General features: G+C 37.9%; 1 protein-coding gene across 3 annotated transcripts in view; it reads left to right on the top strand.

Moving 5' to 3' along the window:
• SKAP2 (src kinase associated phosphoprotein 2) overlaps nucleotides 1–21,937 on the top strand; it is a 137,861-nt gene that overhangs the window by 33,991 nt on the left and 81,933 nt on the right. For all 3 annotated transcript variants that reach the window (XR_012088315.2, XR_012088317.2, XM_020780691.3), the window contains exon 4: nucleotides 4,363–4,464. Coding sequence is in view for 1 of the 3 variants with exons in the window: in XM_020780691.3 (XP_020636350.3) it covers nucleotides 4,363–4,464 (102 nt within the window). In the remaining 2 variants the exon portion in view is untranslated. The remainder of the gene's footprint in view (nucleotides 1–4,362; nucleotides 4,465–21,937) is intronic.

Raw genomic sequence — 21,937 nt, 5'->3', positions numbered from 1 at the left:
GTCCAAACCCCTTTTAAAATCATGTCCAGGTTTGTTGCCATTGCTCAGTTGCTTGATAGTAAATTCTGTAATTCAACTGTGCACAAAAGGATCTAAAGAGTAAACAGATCAAAATAAGCAGCTTGGCATTGTTTTTTGAGGATCCCTTTAGTGGTTGGTATTGAACTGAGGTGCAAAGTTCCTGTGTCATAGTAACACAGCTTTAACACATCGGAAACAGCATGTAAAATATAAAATTTACAGGGTCAAAACCCTGTTCATAAACTTTCCGTTGAAGTGAAAATACTTAAGAAAAACAAATAAAATTAATGAGAGAAGCAATGAGAGAAATTTTGCTAAATTAAGATATTGGCAAATGGGTATGATTTGAACAACTTCCTGCTAAGTGAATCATACAAGTTGCTCAACAGAGTGGCCAAAATTTTCTTGCTTAGTGTAATAAATGAAGACAGGAGGGCCTGGCGTGCTCTGGTCCATGGGGTCACAAAGAGTCAGACATGACTAAATGACTAAACAGCAACAACAACAGTGTAATAAATGAATATTCTCTTCTGACCTAGAGAAGACTGGTTAGCAGTCACGATTTGTTGAGTCAGCTCCTCTGTAAGTTCCATTGATTTAGATGGGGCTACTGTGACATACAATGCTGAGCAGCAATTAGAGTAGGTCCATTGGAATCAATGGATTTATTTTATTTTTATTTAATTTATATCCCATCCATCTAGGCCAAAGTCTACTCTGGATCTACCCTAGTGCAATTTAACATGCTAAGCATCAGGATTTTGGCCACTGAGTTCCACGGAGAAATTACTGCCAATGATATTGGATGAAGACATGAGCCAGCGGATATGATCCCAAATTTTTTTAAAAATTATTTGATAAAAAATCATTTTTAAAATTTAAATCAATTTGGTTTAAAGCAAATCCTCCCTGATTCGTGGTTCTCCATCTTATAGCAGCCCTCACCATTGACTATGCTAACTGAGAATGATGTGAATGGAAGCTCCTACAACAGCTGGAGGCTAAAGGGCAGATTTGAACCTTGAGGCTGAGTTGCTGCTGCTTCATTTCCTTTCAACACTTATGAGAAAGATGGCCTTAGGAAAAAAAAATAACCTCCCTCTTTAGTAGACAAAAAAAAGCCTGTTTTAATTTTTTTTCTGTTGTAAAAGTTCAAAAATTGATTTAAATTGAAATACTTTGCTAAGAAAAAGGTGAATATTATGTCATTTAAATGTTAACATCTAAGTTAACATTTGGCAGTTTACTTGGGAATTGTTTTTAGTGGAATACATGTGATATATTTAAGATATGGCAACTCAGTACAATAGAAAATTATTAACATACAGTGGTGCCTCGCATAACGATTTTAATTGGTTCAAAAAAAACGTTATGTGAAACATCGTTATGCGAAACACCATTTTCCATAGGAATGCATTGGAAACCGGTTAATCCGTTCCAATAGGCACGGATTGCCGTCCTTAAACGAAAAAACCCATAGGAAACATCATTAAATGATACAATGTTTCCTCCATTGGAATGTATTGAAGCTGACTCAATACATTTCAATGGCTTTGCGAAGTCAATTTTTGCAAAATTAAGTGTGTCATAAAAGGGTCAAAAATGGTTTTAAATGCTTGGATTAGCTTCTGCGCCCTCTAAAACGGATGCAAAAGTTAATTTGGCTTTGATCTGACTTTTCGTTAATTAATGGTGAATTTTTTCCCCCCAACTTTTGACAGCTGTCAAAATCTGACAGTTCCATTATTTCCTATGGGGGAAGAAAAAATTCACAAAAAATTAATGAAGACTCAGCAACTGTTCTAAATGCTTGGATTCGTTAGAGGACCCCCTAAGTCGTGTGCAAACCTGATTTGGCTTTGATCTGAACTTTCGTTAATTTATGGCGAATTGTTTTCTCCCCCATAGGAAAGCATGGAGCTGTCACATTTTGACAGGTCCATTGGTTCCTATGGGCCGAAAAAAAAAATTAACCATAAATTAACGAAAAGTCAGATCAAAGCCAAATCAGGTTTGCACATGACTTGGGGGTCCTCTAACAAATCCAAGCATTTAGAACAGTTTTTGACCCTTCTAAGACACTTTTTTAATTGAAAAAAGAAACATCATTAAGTGAAGCAGGGGACCTAAAATCGCATTCGTTATGCAAAGCATGGTCCCAAACTTCGCTAAGCGAAAATCGCCCATAGGAAACATCGTTATACGGTGCATATTATTTTCTAAAAAAACACATCATTATGCGAATTCATCGCTAAACGAGGCAATCGTTAAGCGAGGCACCACTGTACTAATATTAGTGTGCTGAAGGAGCTGGCATATATATTTCATTGAGATCATCCCCTGAAAAATGTTAGCTGTCTCTGGGAAACTGCTGAATTTGACTACTTTTTGCATTCATTATACAGTGGGGTCTCTACTTAAGAACGTCCCTACTTAAGAACAATCCAGCTTAAGAACAGCTCCATTTGCTAAATTTTGCTTCTACTTAAGAACAGAAATCCAAGATAAGAACAGGAAAAAAAACCTTTCCTGCTCTTTTTTTAACCTTAGGTCATCTTAGGTTAAAAAAAAATTCTCCCCCTAGTGGTAGAGTACGTATTAACCAGCTTTGCATTAGTTCCTATGGGAACTAATGCTTCAATGTACGAACGCACCTCTACATAACAAAAAAACAGCCAGAACGGATTAAATGGTTTTCAGTCCATTCCTATGGGAAATTTTGCTTCAACTTAAGAATGTTTCAACTTAAGAATACCATTCCAAAATACTGTATTTGTAGCTTTCTCTTTCTCCAAAGAACTCTGGCAGTTGTTTTGAAGAGAGGCCATGTGAGGGAGTTTAACATTTATTCTGATGCTGTTACGTTCCCTTATGCAGCCTCCCTCTCTGTTTTAATTCATTAAATTCAGTGTAACATTATAAATGAACACTGAAGCAAGGTGTTTCCAAATTTTCAGCAATTGGTAGATGCATAAACTTAATGATCAGAAGGTAAGCGACCATTTCTTTGACTCAATTGATCTCATAAGCGCAGATGAACAGATCGGTGCCTAGTTTGGCATGTGCCGTTTATCTGACTGCAAAGCTGCTGAAAAGCAGACTGAGTGATGGCATGATGGATGGAGATTGAGTTGCCCATTGGATGGGTGATGAAGTATTCATGTCACAAGTATGTCATGCCACACATGCCCTAAGATTTGCTACTGCAGCCACTGTCACAAATGGTGTTAGTGTTGTATAATGTAAGAAAAAGCACTGAAGCACATGTCATGTCAGGCATATACTGCTGCAGCTAGTAGGCACCTTCTCTTTCTCCCTGCGGTCAAAAGCTTTTTGTGTAGCTATACAGATGGTTTAACTTTTAGAGGCAAATTGCCCCAACTTAAGAAATCAATGTAGGCATTATCAGCTGCACTCTGAGTCACACAACGCCGTGTGCAACTGGGAATGTCTACAGTGCTTTTAACTTCGGGCAGTTCACCACGAAAACGTACAGCGTTGCCGGCATAACTAAGGAAGGAGATTTAGGTCTGTGTGTTTTTTATTCCATAAAAGAAATGATGTAATACCTTTTTTATTGCAAAAACTATGGTGGGAGTTGTGTAAAAATGCATGTTTGTAGTTGGGATGTTGGAAAAAGATTTGGAAGACCCAGGTTCAAATCTCTACCTGACCTTGGGGCAGTCTCCATCTCTGCCTAGCTAACCTTGTAAAATTGTTGTAAAGATAAACATGGAGAAGAAGAGCATGTACACCATCTTGAGCATTGCAGAGGAAAGGCAGGGTGTAAATGTAACATATACGTAGTGTCTAGAGACTAATACTGCTAAGAAATGTGTTACATGTACCAGTTGTTATTCACACATATTACACTGGATCTCAGCTAAGTTAGTTGTCCTTAAGTTATTTGTATATAATGTAATTGGTAAGTAATGTATTTTAGTTCTCATTTATAATCAGCATGTTTTAAATTATTTGTGGATTTAAAATGTTTTTATATGCCTCCTTCAGTTCCCACTAGGAGAGAAAGGCAGGTTAGATCCAGTCTTTCACAACACAATGTCTCCTACTTGATATTTTCCCATTCCCATCTAAATTAGGAAGTGAGGAAAATGTTTAACTCAGGACAAACCCTAGGCTAATTGTTGGTTAAGACTTAATCTGGCCAATAAGTGTAGTTTTGGAATTTCCAACCATGCTTCTGAAGTATGTGGACAGAGGCTACTTGCAACATTGATTTTACTTGAAGCGTGGCTTGTGGCGGTGCTTGCTTTATTCCGTGTGTAGGATCAAACTGTAAAGACCTTGCTTTGACGACTGGTAAATATATGGTTTGTGCAGGTGAACCAGAAGATGAAGAAGAGGTTGAAGGATCTGGCCCTGCGCCTCCAGACAGTGTCTCTCTAGCATCTGACCAATGTGATAATGACGGTCCCAGTGATGGTGAGTAATTCTCTCTGTCTCACTATATTTCTTAGCTGAACTGGTGTATTTCATGGGTAATGGATGAATGGCAATGTCTCAAGAAACATGTGGGGCTTATTTCATGCCATCTCAAGACCTTTAAGGAACTGAAGAGTGCCCTCTAGTGGTGAAAGAGGTGCAGTAAATGTTTTTAAAAATGCATACCCTCTTTACTACTCTTTTCCCGGAGGAGAGATTCCTTCCCTACAACTGCATGAATTGGCGACTGTAAAGCACTGACATTTTCTATTTAGGACACATTTTATGTTAATTAAACATCAGAATCTTGTTAAATTTAACCTGGCTATATGAAGGGCTTCCTCTTCTTTTGTCTCTATCAAAACAGTGAATTCCAAGAGGGATTTTTTGGGGGGGAGGGGGGCAGGTGGGGCACTGAAAGCCACCTCAAAAGCAAATGACTTTATTAAATATGTATTCTCTTAATTTGCCATCCAATTAATGTTCTACTGATTTTTCCTTCAAACTATTTCTGGCTCTGTCACTTGATTATTCCCCCCCACCCCCACCCTGGGATGAGATTATTAAAGAACAAATTTTCATCATTTTCGATTGTTTTGGAATGTGGAGGTTGTTGCGTCATGGTTTGCGACAGTCTCTTTCTAATGATTGTTGAGCAACGGCTGATCAATCCCGTGTATATATAAATCACAATGTATGTTGATGGGTTTCTCAGCAATTCAGACTTTGAAGTGAGCCACTTGTGTGTTTTTTATTTGTTTGTTTGCTGTTTGATGAGGAAACTGTACAGCTTGATTTCAACAGCTAAATGTGTGTGTTACAGCATGCTACTCCACATTTTATGTTATACAGATTGTTCCCTTTGGAAGCATATATTGCTTTTATGAGTTATAAAATTATGTCTATTGCAGAAGAGGGATAAGTCAAATATGTGCATAAGTGATAAACCTTCTAACAGCTGATTCAAAATACAAGACCTTTATATTCCTAGAACTCTGAAAAATGTGTTACAGTGACTATGTGTGTGTGTGTGTATATATATATATATATATATATATAAGTGGTTCCTCTCTTAACAAGTGTGTTGCTATCATTCTGTTTGGTTGTGTTTTATGGCTATTGCGTATTGAAGGCAGCTGCCAAGGAGCAGACACGAGGAATGTTTGGTTCTTGTTTTTCAAAAGACAACACAGACAACTGCTTTTGTCTGTGAAGGTGAACAGTGAGCAGCTGAGTGCCGCTAATGCTTGAGCTTTCAGTTATCATCAGTATAAACATGCAGAAAATTCATTTGGAAAAATTATTTTTATAGCATCTTTCAGTAAAAAGCAAGCTCAAGATGGCTGTCAATATCAGAAACTACAGCGAACAAGAGACAGATAGTACTCTAGAAAACAACATGTATACATTTATCGGTATATTGAAAGTCTGCCTAAGAGATAAAAGCACAGTTTGGAGAAAGGCCCACAAGTTTTCCACACAAGGACTCCAGCAATTCATATGTAGTATATAAGTAAAGACTGTAATGTGAAATAAACTGCTCCTACTTATTCCTTTTATTAATAATCAGTCTCTCTTTAACAGGAATGAATTGGGTTTGCAGGACATAACCTCATGCATTTCAAGATGTGCTCTGTAGCAGGGATGAGGAGAATGAGGCTTTCCAGAGGTGGTTGGACTATAAGTCTTATTGTCTTTTGCCAGTGGATATTCTGGGAAGGGATGTTGGGATTACAGTGTAGCAACATCAAATAGGGTGCATATTCACCTTCCCTGCTCTGTAGGTAAATAGTATTAATTTGTGTGTATCCAATAAATCACTAAGTCATCTATGCAGTGAATTATATTTACATCACCATCGTATACTGGACTACCTCATAATAACTGCCATTGAGGTGAGGTTATTCCTGGGCAATGGATACAGGATTGCAACTTTAATATGTTCTTTATTCCCTGATTAATACCCTTATGTATTTTTCAGCTTTTTTCATTGCTAGTACTTTGGTCTCCAGTTTTTTGTTTTTTGTTTTAACTTTCATAAACAGCTTCCACAGCTCATTGGAAGTTAGAAGCTGTCCAAGTAAAAGTGTACATATCTAAAATACTTACTTGTAGGACCAGATATTCCATTTGTAATTGTGTTTCTTTGGAAACATGCCATTCCTAGAATACTAGTTGTGTTGCCCATTGTGGCATCAGTAGGGATATAGAAATTATATCGTTAGCCAATGGCTTTCTTCATTAACAACACACCTAAAGATTAAGCACCGTCTTTCAGACTTTCTTATAAATAATTTAGTTTTCGATTGACTATGTGGCCTTTAAAAGATAATTGAGAATATATTGCAATCATCTGCTTGTGATGGAGGGGTACTGTGTGTACAGTGCAGTATTGAAAAATCTTGTTCTTTTCTTTGACCTTTTTCTAACAGCATATTAATTAGAAGGAAGATAATTATTTTAACAAGGCGTATAGTATAACTTAATTAGCATAGTTCACCAAAAGGCCTATTTGGCCTATCTGAGAGTTGTCTTGCTCCTTTGGCTCTTATTGTATGTTAGGCATAGAATAAGGATCTGTATCCTGATGGATTATAAACTCTAAACATGTGTGATTATAATGCTGATGTCCTTTTTATAGGGCCTGAAAATATAAGCATCCCACCCCCAAACATCTATATTCATTTTTAAGCCTGTTTTCAGCCCTACACATTTGAATTTCCAACAGATAACCCCCCCCCTCTGCATCTGCCTCCTTGGTTCAAAAGTTCATCCAGTTCCCCAGTGACCACCTAATTTTCCAGTTATTCCCTCCAGCCATAGGTGTTTTGGTTTCTTTATGGTTTTATTAGGTACTGTAGGAAAGTAGCATAAGTTATATGTCCTAATGAAATTCAAGCACACTTTGGTGATGCTTTGACTTATTGCTGGAAGCAATCAAGTTGAAAGAGAGGAGGAGACACCCTACAGAAAGAGGTGCAGAAAGTAAAAGAATTTATCTAGAAGACACCACCTTGGAATGAAACAAGATGCCGAATTCTTGACAGACACACATTGTTCCTGACTGGCTTTTATTTTATTGGCTCATCACAGCCTGATTGATGACAGAATCATAACTTGCTGTATGCTAACAGGCAGAGTTCACTTGTAGGTTATTGTGAACTGATAAAGGGTTAGATGGAGTTTTGATTTTCACACTGGACCAGGCTGTACCAGATTAATGGAATTTCAATGAGAAGCCTGAACTAGTTGCAGCTTTGTCAGAAAAATGGATGGTGATTCTATAGTCGTGCCTGCTCATTAATACCAGTTGTCTGAAAGGTGTGGTACTTCTCCGTACAAAAAGACTCCTAATAATTGATTTTTGAATAGGATTTTATTTATTTATTGATGACTGGGTTTCTTGTAAAACAAATGGCAGCTTCTTGTACGCCACAACAATGTCCCACATTTATTATTGTTCTTAATAAGTTTGTGGCAAAGAGTAAGCCTTGACTTAATGATGTGAATCCCTTGGGAAGGAAAAAAAAGAACAAGTGTGTGATGGTATACATACAATGCACATGGTTGTTATTGCTGCTTTTCTTAAAAACAGGTATGCGGTTTGGAAACGGGAATGTGCTTTCCACTGAAATAAAACACGCCTGCTGTTTGTAATTGTGTGATATTTGATCTTGATTTAGTGGAAAACTAGGATGGGTTCACACAAGTGGATTTTTCTCCTACGTATAAGGTGTATCCTAAACTGTGCTCAGCCCATCGATAGGTCAGAATGGTCTATGGTTGAAGCTAGCAGCAGGTTTCAGGACTTTTTTTAAGCTTTTACACTGGCAGAAATTGCTGCTGACAAAAGCCCCATCCTACTAATCTTCATGATCGCTTTCTCCATGTCATTGCTTCCAAGAGTGCCATGGTATGCTTAGGTGAAGAAAAATATCTTCTGTGACTATCCATAAACTGAAGTTTCATCTGAAGCAGCTAATTAAATGCTGAAAAAAAAACCATGTGCTATGCTAAGGAAAACAGATCTTTGGGGCATGCTTGTATGCAAAACGTCTAACTCTTTTCAGAATCACTGATTGATTCCCTTACGTCATTCCTGGGTATTTTCTTTACCCACGCACTACCGTGGTTTAAAAAATCTCATTTAAAAGACGCTTTGGGTGGATATCTTTAAGTTAATTAAATAATTACATTATTCCACATCTTTGTGATTATATGTAGAAAGTTTAATATCAGAGGTGGAACATCTCACATTTATCAATTTGGAAACAAAGTTGTGCCACCCCAAACACACCAGTGGTGTCAACATATTCCGGAAACTCTCAGAGTATGCAGAAATCTGTCTCCTTATAAATGAAAGAAAATTAAATCTCCTTAGATAGCTTGACGAGCCCTCAATTACTTACTTCTAGGTCTAAAGAAATATTAAGCATGTCAACTGGCATGGTTCAGTTAACTGAAAATGGAAATTAGTCTGCTTGGAACCCCTAACAGCCTAGGCAATCCTTGAATGAAATGTAGGGCTGTTGAGGTGAGGGATATGCATATCTGGCTGTTAAAAATATAACATATATATTTTGTTATATATTCCACCCCTCCTGTATCATGAGGCTGCAAAATTATTGATTCTCCATATTTTGCTGGACAACAAATCTCATTGGTCTCAACAGTGTACCTAGTTGGGAGGTGAAATCAGAGCTGCAGTTCAACAACGTTTCCCCATCACTGGCATGTACCAATAAAGCATGCAGGTTTCGGACTGTGGTACATTAGCATCAGGCATAGGTTTCCCTTGTCCTCCCTGTTGCAGGCCTGTACAAAGTTCTTGTTCAGAATGGAGCCTTGATTGGGCCCCTTTCTGTTGGAGGAGGTACACGAGAACCTTTTCTTTCAGGTGCACACTTATAATTCTTAATTACATGGTGAGATGATGTTGGTCTGTGGGCTGTAGAAAATCAGTGGGCTAGCAAATTGGTTATAGCATCCTGTTTATTCTTAGTTAAAGGTTGAATGTCTGATTAAAAGTGAACATTCTTTCTTTAGTTGTACTTTCTTCTTTTTGTTCATTAGAAAAAAAGACTTGGAAAATCTAGAACTAATAGTCCCTAAGACTTAGGCCAAATATTGGAGATAGCCTATGACTGAAGAATGAACTTCTTAATTACTGTAAATGTTTGAGTATTATGACATGAGCTTCTTTCACCTTCAGGAACCTGTGAATCAGCTTTTTGTATCTGGTGATTGGTTTTCAGAACTGAAGGACGGGGTTCTTGAACATGGGACAAATTATCCTGATCGCCTTTATGAAACATTAATGTGCTCTCAGCTCTAATTGTCTATCTTTAATGTAATTTCTAGCCCCAGATTTTACATATGTTGCTGCTGAGAACAATCCAATGCATCCCTGTATCATCTCCATATAATTATTATTCATATTTATTTATTCAAAATATTTATATCACCTTTCTATGCTGAAGCAAAATCATGAAGTCCAATAGTCTTTATAAGAATGATCAATAGAATCACTAAGGTAACATATCAGCCAAAACAGAACATCAAGAGAACTAAAGGTAGCCAGTATTCAGTTGTCCAAGTTTGCTCTAAGAATTGTAGTCTCATGGGGCATCTTAGTGTAGAAAGAGAAGGGACAAATCCCATCCAGATTTTTGTGTTAGGGATGCAATCACTATGAGGCACTTAGTCTAGCTGTAATTCATATTGTTGTAGTGCAGTCTCTGAAGACTGGAGTTTGTAGGCAGGTTCACATGGATGAAAATGATCTCCTTGGATACCCAGATGGCGTTATTGGAAAAATTATGTCCACAAACTAGCAGCTTGATCCTATGATTACTGCCCATAATCCCTAGCTGTGTGGTAGATGATTACAAAAATTATTTTTGTAAGAGAACATACTTTGTGTATGCTGTTAGGGAATTCTAAGGTGGTTTCGTCATATCCCTTTGCTAACCATTTTGCACCCTTCCCAGCCCACTGCTTTCATTGTAGAATTTAGAATTGCAGTCCAGCCACAATGGGTAGCATCCTTGCTTCTCTGTGGTTCCAGATTTTGGAATTTTGCAAGTGAAAAATGGCATGCAACACTGTAGAGTGAACATATGTCAGATGTCTCTGAGAAGGTTTTCATGCCTAGAAACAATTCAATGTATGTCATAATTGTTGACTGCAAAATTGGAAGGAAATGCTGCATTGCCAACCATGGAAACCTGTTCCATCCTACTGCCTTTTCATTGACCATTGCTTTCTCATCAGAACTGATAGGGACCTTTTTATCTACCAGGTGCTTGATACTTAGGACAACTTTCTAAAACCATTTGGAAAAAAAAAAGGCTGCAGTGTGTTGGTGATGATTGATTTACTCCATCATATCTAACAATTCCTTGTTTTCATTACTACTTCCCTTGGGCAGTAATCACAGGATCAAGCTGCCAGTTTGTGGGCATAATTTTTCTAGTAATGCCATCTGGTTTATTGGCACTTGAAGTTCTGATGACTCCATTGCTGTTGCAACGGACGTCATTAAATAGCTAGACTGTTGATTAGAGGTCTTTTGCTAGTGGCTGCTCATCTTCCTGTTCTATTGATTTTAATTGGTAATTTTATGTGCTCTTGTCCTGCTCCGTGTACATGCTGAAAATTCAGTTTGGGATATATTTTTGGAGAATATGATTATATTTGTTAGTACTTGCTTTGAGGAAGTTCAGATTCTGCATGATGTGATGTTTCAACATGGGCTTTCACTGCTTTATAATTATAGGTAGATGGAAAATTCTGTACAATGGAATCCACATTTGATCATTCTTGATAATATTTTGTATAGTACATCAACTTGCATTGACATGAGTAGGTGATGATGCTCCAGATGCTGTAGATTTCTAAGAATGAATATATGGCTTAGACCTGCATCCTATTCAAATTATTGTGCATGTAATAGAAATTGTGGAAGTAGCTCTGTGGTGAGGTCCAGTTGCATGGCTAGGGATATTATCTGATCTTGTCACATAACCTCAGTTACTTCTACCATTTTCCTTCCATGCCTAGTGATTTGAATAGGATACAGGCCATGGTGTTTAACTCTAGTTAGTGCCAACCCTGGTTTGTTGACTTAAACCTGGTTTAAGTAGCCTAAAACATGCAGGGAGACCCTGGTACAGGTAACTGCTAAGCTTTGCTCTTAGAAGGATTGGTGAGACAATAATGTGTCCTCTTTAGAAGTAAAGGAGTGGTATCATTGTGGTTTTACTTGAGGGAGGTACAGCATTCAGATTATGTCATATGTTGTGTGCAGCTCTTAAACCTTTTTAAACATTATTCTGAATAGAGCTAATGTTGTTAGACATGAACATTATGTTGAATGAATTTCTGCCACTGCTAACTTGCAGAAGATAATACAGATGGTTTAAAAGTGATGTAATCCCTTTTGCCCATAAAAAGACATTCTCTTGGAAGCTTCCCAAAACTCAGCCAAAGTTATGGCAAATATTTTGTCCCCAGCTTTGCTAATGGAAAGAAATGAATGGGTGACAAGATGTTATGATTCAGATAAGCCACATGGCCATGGTGCATCTGTTGTGGAAGATAATTTATCTATTATAGATATTTTTAGATTGCCGCTCACTCGTAAAGAGGGAAGGAGAAGAGGCATGCATACCACCTTGCGCTCTTTGTTGGGAATGTGAGTTACAAATGTAGTGAATAAGTGTATAAATAAATATTGCCAAATTGGATTAAAGAAATAATAACATGAAAATGTATAAAATAGAAATAAAAGATCACAGAAAAACATGATAAAACTATGAGAAAAATGTAAATTTTATTTTTTTTAAAAAAAGGGAAGTTGAAAGCCTTCTCCCTTATTACGAAAAAAAGGCATAGCGAAAGCCCTTTTTATGGTAGATGCCTGCTTAATCTTGAATGGGGACTTATAGACGGTCTTCCACAGGTGACAAAGGCATATGGAAATGGCCGTTCTCCCAGTACTGTGATCGTAGAGTATGATGGAGGCTTTACAAGTAAAACCTGAAGGATTTGGTTTACGTAGTGGAATACAGTTTGGCCCTTAAAAATAGAGTGCTACAAGAGTCTAGAGCTTGTTGCCTATTTTAAAAACTGTGTGGTTTTGCCCCTAACATATGTAACCCAAAAATATAGTGTTATGGAGACAAGTAAATGGAACTGTATAAGCCAAGTTTTATCTCATCATTTATATGCTTAATTGTGATTTCCTTTCTTGGGCTTCCAGTTTTAATTTTGATGTGGTGGTAGGTAGGTAGCAAATCTTGAAGAGGCTTGATTTTGTTAACATACATAATGAAATTGTTGGTTTTGTTATAGACTGCTCTTCTACTTTCTGTCCTTAAATGTAAGCAACAGCATTCGTTTGAAAGGATTTCATCACTGTATCATTGTCCTTGCCACAATTGTATCGGGTGGTACTGGCTTTAGTAAAGCGGTTAAATTATATTAGATTTTAATTATATTGCATCGGAGATGTGGCTGAAAATTATACCTGAACTTGAAGCAAGGAATTTGTCTTCTCTTTGCAGCTTGCCAAAATTAAAGTTGGCATGAAGAGCAAGTCAATTAAACTCATATCGAGTAGTACCAAGACAACATTAGAAGGAATCTATGGACAGCCTCCAGTCCATCCTTAAATATTTTATTCCAATAATTTTAGTTTTATTCCACCTAATGATATAACTGAGGCTCATAGAGCCCATCCTGAAAACAGACAAGCATTTTGGCAGGAGAAAGATATTACTGATTTTCCATGTTCTGCCTTGCTGCTCTGGAGCAGTTTTTGAGGGTGTGTGTTGGGTTGTGTCGGGAAGGGATATGCATAACCCCTTTGCATCTACATATTAAATTTGTGTGTATTTTAGAGTTTCAGCAGTTCAGCGAAAATGTCTCTCTATGGAAGGTTTATTGTAAGTAAGTCATGATTGGTTATACATCTTTCTGAAAATTGCATTATATCTCTTCAGCTGTAACTAAAATGTGCAGCTTAAATGTTTCCTCTAATCAATTGTATAAGATGCTGCCAGGCCATTAAGATTTATGCTGTCGTCAAATTAAAGGGGGGGGGGGAAGGAGGAGAAACCACTCCAAACCTATAGAATTGTTTGTTTCGCTCAAATACAATACGCAGAGAGGGCTTCTATAGCATTTTTCTTTTGAATCATCAGGAGATGGGCGACCTTTTGTAGCAAATTATGTAGAAAGAAAATATTTATATTCATTTAAAATAACCTCAGCGAAGAAATAGTCTCATTACCCTGTTTGATCAATTTCTCGTAGGCTGAGCTGTAGCATGCTCCTGTTGCCATTGGGTGATGGAATACGCTGCGAAGTAGCTAATGGTGATGGTGCTCATCAGGACAGGGTTCAGCCAGCGGTCAGCAACAAATAATTCAAGACTGTTTCTAAGTTTGTGCCTGGTGGAATTTTCTTTTCGCCCCAAGCCAGCCGCAGTGCTGAGCTGGGCTATTTGATTACAAGAGAAGCATATTTGCCTCTTAGCAACTGCACGTTTGCACAACCAATCGTAGGATAGGGTCTCGGATGGGTGTCTCCCCCACCTTTTGTGGTGGTGGAATAATGCTTTATTGTCGTCCAACATGCAAAAGACACTCTCGCTGATCCGTAAGAGTCTACAACCAATTTTGCATTCGCCCTTTGTAGATAGATCTCTAGTGGTTGCATTGTTGCAGGAAAGATAACTGAACTGTAGATATTTACAGATTAAGTGTTGGCGCAGTACTTTTGAAGTTGCTGATTTAAAAAAATTAAATGAATGAATAAATAAAATAAATAACACATGGTGTTTTACCAGCCAGTTCAAAACATTATAATTCTCTTTGCAATTTGAAAGAACAATTCTCTGGTATTAATCTTTTCCCATTCAGAATAAAACTTAGAGCAATTTGAAAGAACAATTCTCTGGTATTAATCTTTTCCCATTCAGAATAAAACTTAGAGCAATGTACAATGTTGTCTAGGGAAATAGTTCTTGCGTCCTTGCCTGTACCTATATTGCATGTATATGTTGCTTATTATGGTAATCTGTAAAGAATTTACAGTTTCCACAGGAAATGGGGCCCATGGGAGCAAGCATGTCAGGAGAGGAAAACTATTTATAACCCAAATAGTTAACGCACAAATGAATGAGGACAGTTTGGGAAAGATGCTTTGAATTTTATGACCTCAAGAGGCCAGATCAGGGAAATCACACACAGGGCTTTATGGCTTTATGGCTTCCTTCGGTCTTCTCTCACATTTGGATTTTGGGTGTATTCGTAGTGAAATCATTCCAAAGAATTGTCTGTTTGGCCATGGTGATATTTCTCAATAATTCTGCTGTAGTGTCTTGAGAAGCATGTTATCATATGGGATTCATATCCATGTAACTATGATATATAAAATAGGATGATTAAGAGCCTTGGGCAGCTTTGTCTGAGATATTGCTTGTATCACTGCAAAATTTCACTCTTCAAATTGCTTTCTTAAAAAACCAAATCAAAATCTAAAATCAATATTTAGGTTCCTTCTTTTTAATTAAATGATTATGGAAAGGCCTAATATTATAGCAATTTTGTTATATTAGCCAAGTTCTGCGATACTTGCCAATTTTATGACAATATTTAGCCTCATGTATGTTAATCGACTTGAAACTTGTTGAAATGGAGGTGAGATCAAGTATTTCCTCCACTCCACCATACTCAGCTTGTTTAACCATGTTTTCACAGGGCAAAAAAGGGGGGGCTGATCCTATCTTATTTTTTAAAAAGAAGTATAAATGCAGATATTTTGACTTCACATTTTTAAAAACCACCACTAACATGGAAAAAAAAATCCATACAGCCATGTTAGAATTAGAACGTGTAGATGTCCATAAACAAGCCAAATTTTGTGATAGTGGACAAGATTAAAGTTTTTTTTTATTCTTCCATCTTCATATTGACAAATACAGTATTATTTACAATGGACTGTTTTTGTAAAGCAGTATGGGAACATGTTTCACAAAACTGACTAATAAAATTTTACTTGAAAGGCCTTTAAAAGGAGCTTACGTAACATGATTCAGAAAAGTTCAGCTGTTTGCTGTTTTACGAGAAACCTGTACCCTGGCATAGTTTCCACGCAGCATTTCTACATCAGTTAGAACCCTCTGTGAAGCATCTATCGTTGTCTGTTTTCTATTCTATGTATGTTACTGAGTTATTTCTTCAAAGTAGTTTAATGTAGACCTATTAACACAATGTAAATATTTTAAAGTGCTTCGTAGGAAATCTACCCAATGATCCAGAGATATTATCATTGTGCTGACATCAAGGCAGCTGTGCTTTGGTGGAACTTAAGAAGTTGTTACACTAATACCGTGGACATTTTAGAGAACCTTATAAAGCCAGCAAATGAGAAATAGCTTCTCTAATTGAAGTGACAAAGGGTGGATAGTTTTTGGTTTTTTGGCTAGATAATGTAATTATTCAGCTTGGTCGTTTGCCAGACCTCTGGGGTTAATCCTCCATCCTTGCTAATTAGACTTCCAATTCCATTATCAATCAGTAAAACATGATATGTTTTGCAGTATCATATGTGTGCTCTGTGCATATACTTCTGCTCTATTTTGGAAACACCTTTTATTAGCTGTATAGACCACCAGTATTGGCTCTTACAAAAGAGTGTTTTGAAAGATTACAGAAGAGATAGTTCTTCTTTCTGTAGCATCCCTCACTGTACGGTTGCTCTGCTGTAGTAAGGACTTTCAGGACCCGGATTACATGTACATGTCACCTGTTGGATCATGAGCCAGGTGTTTGTGGAAGAGGGGGAGAGAGCCCTACACCCAGTTTCTGAGGCATCTCTGCATGCTTCCCAACACTGGATTGGAAGTCACTGTCAAGGTCAGATAGTCAGTGTTGACAGTGCAACAGTGTTCGCCACTGCTGACAATATTAGTCTGGGTTCTCTAAACCAGGATGACAAAGCAGACTGCCCAAGGGGATACTGTACACAAAGATTTGAAAACAAACATTGTCACAGCTCATTAATAATTTAGTTCAAGTAGACACTGTATTTCATATTTCATTTGACTCCACAGTACATTGCTGAATTTTCTTTGTCTCTGGCCTGTGTCCCAAACTGACATATGAAGCAGGAGAGTTACATGGCTGCTATTATAGTCATCCAAATATGACATCACTTGGAGAAGCTAGTGAATACTGTATCAGGGAAAGGCAGAATGAAACAAAGGATCTATTCCTGTTCCCACCACCTTGAGTGAAATGCAGAAGACTAGATTGCAGAATAAAAGGGAAGAGAATGCCATTTGGAGAGTGTATCACTAGGGTTGTTGATAATAAGATGACATATATATTTATTTAATTATTTATGGATTTATACCCGCCCCTCTAGACCATGTCTACTCGCATTTTACTAAGTCGGAAGATTCTAGTATGGGTCTGAATCCAATTGGTAGTCCCAGCTACAGTAAATTTATTGGCCAAAATTCTGTTTCTTAGTATAGTACATCACACTAGAGTAGGCCCATTGAATCAGTCAGGATTTACTGAGTCAACTCTGTTGATTTAAGTATGCGTACTTTAACTGCAATTTACTTTGATAAAATAATTTGCAGTTACAGTAGACACATTGAAATCAATGGAACTTATGGAGGAGTTGATTCACCTAATCCCCATTGATTCAGTGGCCTACTCTACTGCAATTTACTATGCTAAGCAACAGGGTTTTGGCCACTGAGTCATGGGTACAAGTTGACTCACCAGTCAGTAATCAGTTGAATGAAATTATTTGAGTTCAGACCACCAGTTGATTTAGGTGTTAGTCCTTTAGATTCCAAAATGTGGGTATGGGTATATGTGACAAACCCAGACCTACTGGGATATACCACAGTTTCACTAAGCTGCCACCAACCATTCCCTATAAGAAGTCACACAGACCAGGGATGGATTTTCAACAAATAAAAGAATAAGGTTTATTTAAAACAACACACAGGGAAAATAAAATGATCAGGTGAATAAGATATAGTAACGTGGCTTAGTCTCATTCATACATGCACACAGTTTGGTTCACACAGAACACTTAACTTGAAGCACAGACCCTGAACCTATCAGTTCTGGCTAACCCCACAGACACCTGAACCTATCAGGTTGGTACTGACTGACACACAGTAGTACCCTGTCTGACACACAGACTCCCACTTAAGCTTCTTGTCTCAGCTCTTCTCCAGCTTCTTCTCCAGCTCTCCACACAAGCTCCACATATATATACAGTACAGCCCCTCCTCCTGATGTCCCGCCTTCCACTCCCCATAGGATGGAACTTTCCCTCCAAACCCATGACAGACAGGTAACATCAGTGCTGTATGTAACAGTATATATTTAATCTGCATATTTATATCCTTGTTTTCTTCCAAGGTGCTGCAGGCATAATATACTTTTTTCCTTACAGCATCTCTGTGAGGAAGGTTAAGCTGAGGGATAATGGGCCCAAGAACACCTGGTTAAGTTTAATGGCTAAATGGGGATCTGACCTAGGTTTTCCAAGGCTTGGTCCAACCTTTATTTTCTAACAGAAAATAGAAAAAAAAGTGTTTGTTTGTTTGTTTTTTTTAAATAACTTTAAAAGGTTATACATCTTTTCATTTGTGGACATAGTAGGAATCTGGTTATGGAAACACCTCTTGAATGAGGCATGTAAAATTCCTTATACAAGATTTAATTGGCAAAGTTGGTACCCCATTCATGCAGATAGGTAGACTGGTACATTTTCTGTGTCATGCTCTTATATATTACTTGCTTGTTACTTTCTGTGTCAGCAGTTGCTCTTCTGCTATGTTCTGCTGGCTCCCATTAAAGTCATCTGGTTTTTATCTTGCATGTTCATTTCCTGTGAAGAAAGCATTTGGAGCTTTTTTTGTTGTTGTTTATATCTATATGTTTAAAATATTGGGTCAACCACAATAGAAATGTGAGGAAATTATGAGTGGTGTGAAAGGAAGGGATAGCAAGGAGTTGTTCTACCTCTCACTGCAGTAGAACCTGGGGGTCACTTTAGGCAGTCAGTTTGGAGAAGATTCCGGAGAAAAGGAAGTGTGTGTCACACCACACATAATTAACTTATGGAACTCATTATTACAATATGAGGTGATGGAGATAACTTAGAGAGGACTTCAAAAAGGACGGGATGTGTTCATGGAGAAGGAGAGGTCTATCAACAGCTATTAGTTATGAAAACTAGTGGACAGTCTACAAGTGGAGGTGGTGTGTTTCTGAATAACAGATGTTGTGGTCAAAGAGGAAATGACCACCAATCTTCCTGTAAAATTATACAGATCTCTGGCTGGCCACTGAAGACAGAATGATAGACTAGATGGAGCTTTGTCTGTCTTAGTAAAGCAATTTTGCATTCACACATGCATGTTCAACAGTGCACTCCACTGTATAGAATATATTATTGTTAATCTTGAGGATCACTACACTTTGTGAACAGTTAAATTGAGTATGCGAACCTGTCTTTCTAAGTATTGTTGGATTTCTATTCTGCTGTCACAGTACAGCAGTGGGGATTACTCAGAGATGATGGGAGTTGAAGTCTAGCAGTACCTGGAGACCCATAGGCTCCCCACTGTGGTATCATCTCTAGAAATAGTTATAATTTTAAGGAAGACCATGAAAGACTGTGTAACCAAACCTTTCTACTGTTTTTGTGTAACACTAGGTATGTATGGTAGAGTCTGGAGCTTAAAAGAGATGCTACACTTGTGAAAACTGATTCCATATGTCAGCATGCCATATTTTTTTACCTAGCAATCTCAGATTTTAAAAGGTTGTTTGCAGACTGAAATACAAGTCATGCTGTGTTTAAAACAGGGCTAGACAAGGCTGTACATATCCCCCTCTGAACTGTGAAGGGCTGCACCTGATCCTGTAATAATCTGTCTGTCTCTCTATGTTGTTATGTGCCATCAAGTTGGAACTGGTTTATAGCAACCCTAATAGGACCTTCAAGGTAGGTGAAATATTTAAGGAGTGGCTTTACTAGTTCCAGACCCCCAATGGCTGAGCAGGGATTTGAATCCAGGCCTCCTGAGTCCCAGTCCATCACTCTATCCATCACATCACACTCAAGTTTCATATGTCTGCAGGAAAATACTCCTCATGCCATCTAGTGGTCATTTTTTTAAAAAAGAGGGTTGAAAGGTTTTGAGCGGTATGGAAGGGCTCAATGACTCAGAGGGAAGAACATGGCAGACTTACCCCCACCCACCCAAACATTTAGAGCATGTATGTTTGCAAGTATCCTATCTGTCTGCTTGCCTGCCTGTCCTGTGTTTGGATGTGAGGGAGTATGTGTATAAATTGTCATGGTGGGACTTGGATGCACTTAAATAGTATTTCAGGGGGGTGGGTGGGTTGTGAATGGGAATGTTGAGCAGGTGTATGCAGGTCCCTGTAGGCCACATGTGGCCCAGAAACTGCACTTTGGCCACCTTTGAATAAAAGTAGTGCAGTGTCCAGAAGCTGCAGTTGTTCACTTCAGGGGTTACCTTTCACTTTTGTGCCACAGTCTATCCTCAAACCTTCATTATACACTGACGTTTGGGGGTTTACTTTCTTTGTAATGAGCAATTAATTTATTGAAATAGTCAGGGTTAGGGGGTTGCGCTCTATTTTTGACACTGTTGGTCAAAACATAAGTGGACTTCATAACTGTAGGTGATTCATTGTGTTTTTAGTTTAAGCACAGGGCAGAAAAGTGTGTATAGGAAAGTATCAATAAACTGTATAGAAGATTTTAATTTCAATTTAGAACAAGCAACCATATTTTTGTAAGTACATGGTGAATAGGATATGGTGGGGTTTCATTGTTGCAGATAGTTTCAAAAGAAAGCACATAATATTTTCCTCAAAGTAAATCTGCTGTGATCAGTAATTACTGTGCATGGAGCCATCTGATTCTTAGCTTTTTTTCCATTCCTGTTCAGAGTTTTGAGGGTACCCTGATGTGTGTGGAGAACTATTCACCGCAAATGTTCTCTTTGTTGTGTCTTGAAGAGGCAGCTCTGAATGTGCATATGCAGACAGGTAAACTCCTACCGGGAAGTGGAATCTTGACTTGCATCCTGAAAGCTTTGTTGATGCAATAGTAAGTCCACTTGCAAAGCAAGGGACAATATTTGAGTGATCAGGAGGTAGAAGCAGATACCTAGCAACTGTGATCATTCAGCTACTTAGATTCCTAGAAATGGAAATCAGATGCATTACAAAGAAGCATAAAATGGTTAGCATCCTATGCTAAAAATTGTCAGAGGCTAGGATACCACTGCATTTAAACCCCAGGCTACTTTACATATTGATAGAGTAGAAACAGAAAATTTGATGTTGAAGCTGTAAGTAATAGAAGTGATTTGGGCGCACTCTAGAGGCAGGAGAAAAGACTGGGCCAACGTGAAACCGTTATTACTTCAAAGCCACATAATCGCCATTAGGATGAAATTGATTCTTTTTGGAGGAGGAGGAGATGTGAGAGAAACTTCTTTAAAAGCTTGAACACATTTTTCTTATGAGATATTATTTCATTCTGCTGATTGATGCTTGAATGTTAAGAATTTGATGGAAGCTTTTCAGTATTAAATTCTGAAATATAGGAAATTCTAGCAAACACTTCCAGATTGCCTTCTGTCTGTCTGCCTTGTAAAACTCTCTTAGTTAAATGGACCGTCCTTAAATGATGTCATTAGCTCAGATTGAAAAAGAAGAGAGCCTGAAGGGGAATAATTTAATTGTCTTAAAAGCACTCCTACTTTTTGCATGAAGATTTCAAAGCACTTTCCTCTTATGAGGTAGTTTATTTTTATTTTTTAAAATATCTTTAAACTCTTTGTGAAGTTTCTGAAAGTAGTTTTTACCTTTCATGAAAGTTCTGAAATCTTTTCTCTAACTAAATGAGGAATTTTTTCATTTCTGCTTTTTCTGGGAATGGGTAGTTTGTGACCTTGTAAAAAACTGGTGGACTGCAACTCTCATAATCCCTTTCAATTGGCTATACTGGCTAGGGGTCATCGGATCTGTCTAGCAACAGCAGGAGTGCAGGTTGCCTAGCCCTGGCCCCTCCTAATCATTTACATTGGGGTGGAAAACCTTTGCCCCCTTCATCTATTTGAACTAGAGCTCCCATAACTATTTGGAGTCATATTGTCAAGATCCGGCACGTCATTGTGTCCCAACACTGATGGCTGGGATTTACATTTGCAATGCTGGACAGGGTAGTTGTGCATTTAAATACCCAAACATCTGGGAAATCCAAGCTTCGTCATGTGCTAGTTCACATTAAAGCTGCCACACCCTTTTAGTATCTTATACATTACAGAGATGTTTAAAAAGTCAAGGCTTGCATGAATGTTCATCCCATATAGACTTCTGTATTATAA

Source organism: Pogona vitticeps, chromosome 6 (assembly GCF_051106095.1).
Source record: "Pogona vitticeps strain Pit_001003342236 chromosome 6, PviZW2.1, whole genome shotgun sequence".
Classification (NCBI taxonomy): Eukaryota; Metazoa; Chordata; class Lepidosauria; order Squamata; family Agamidae; genus Pogona; species Pogona vitticeps.
This window is presented reverse-complemented; position numbering and strand designations above follow the sequence as displayed.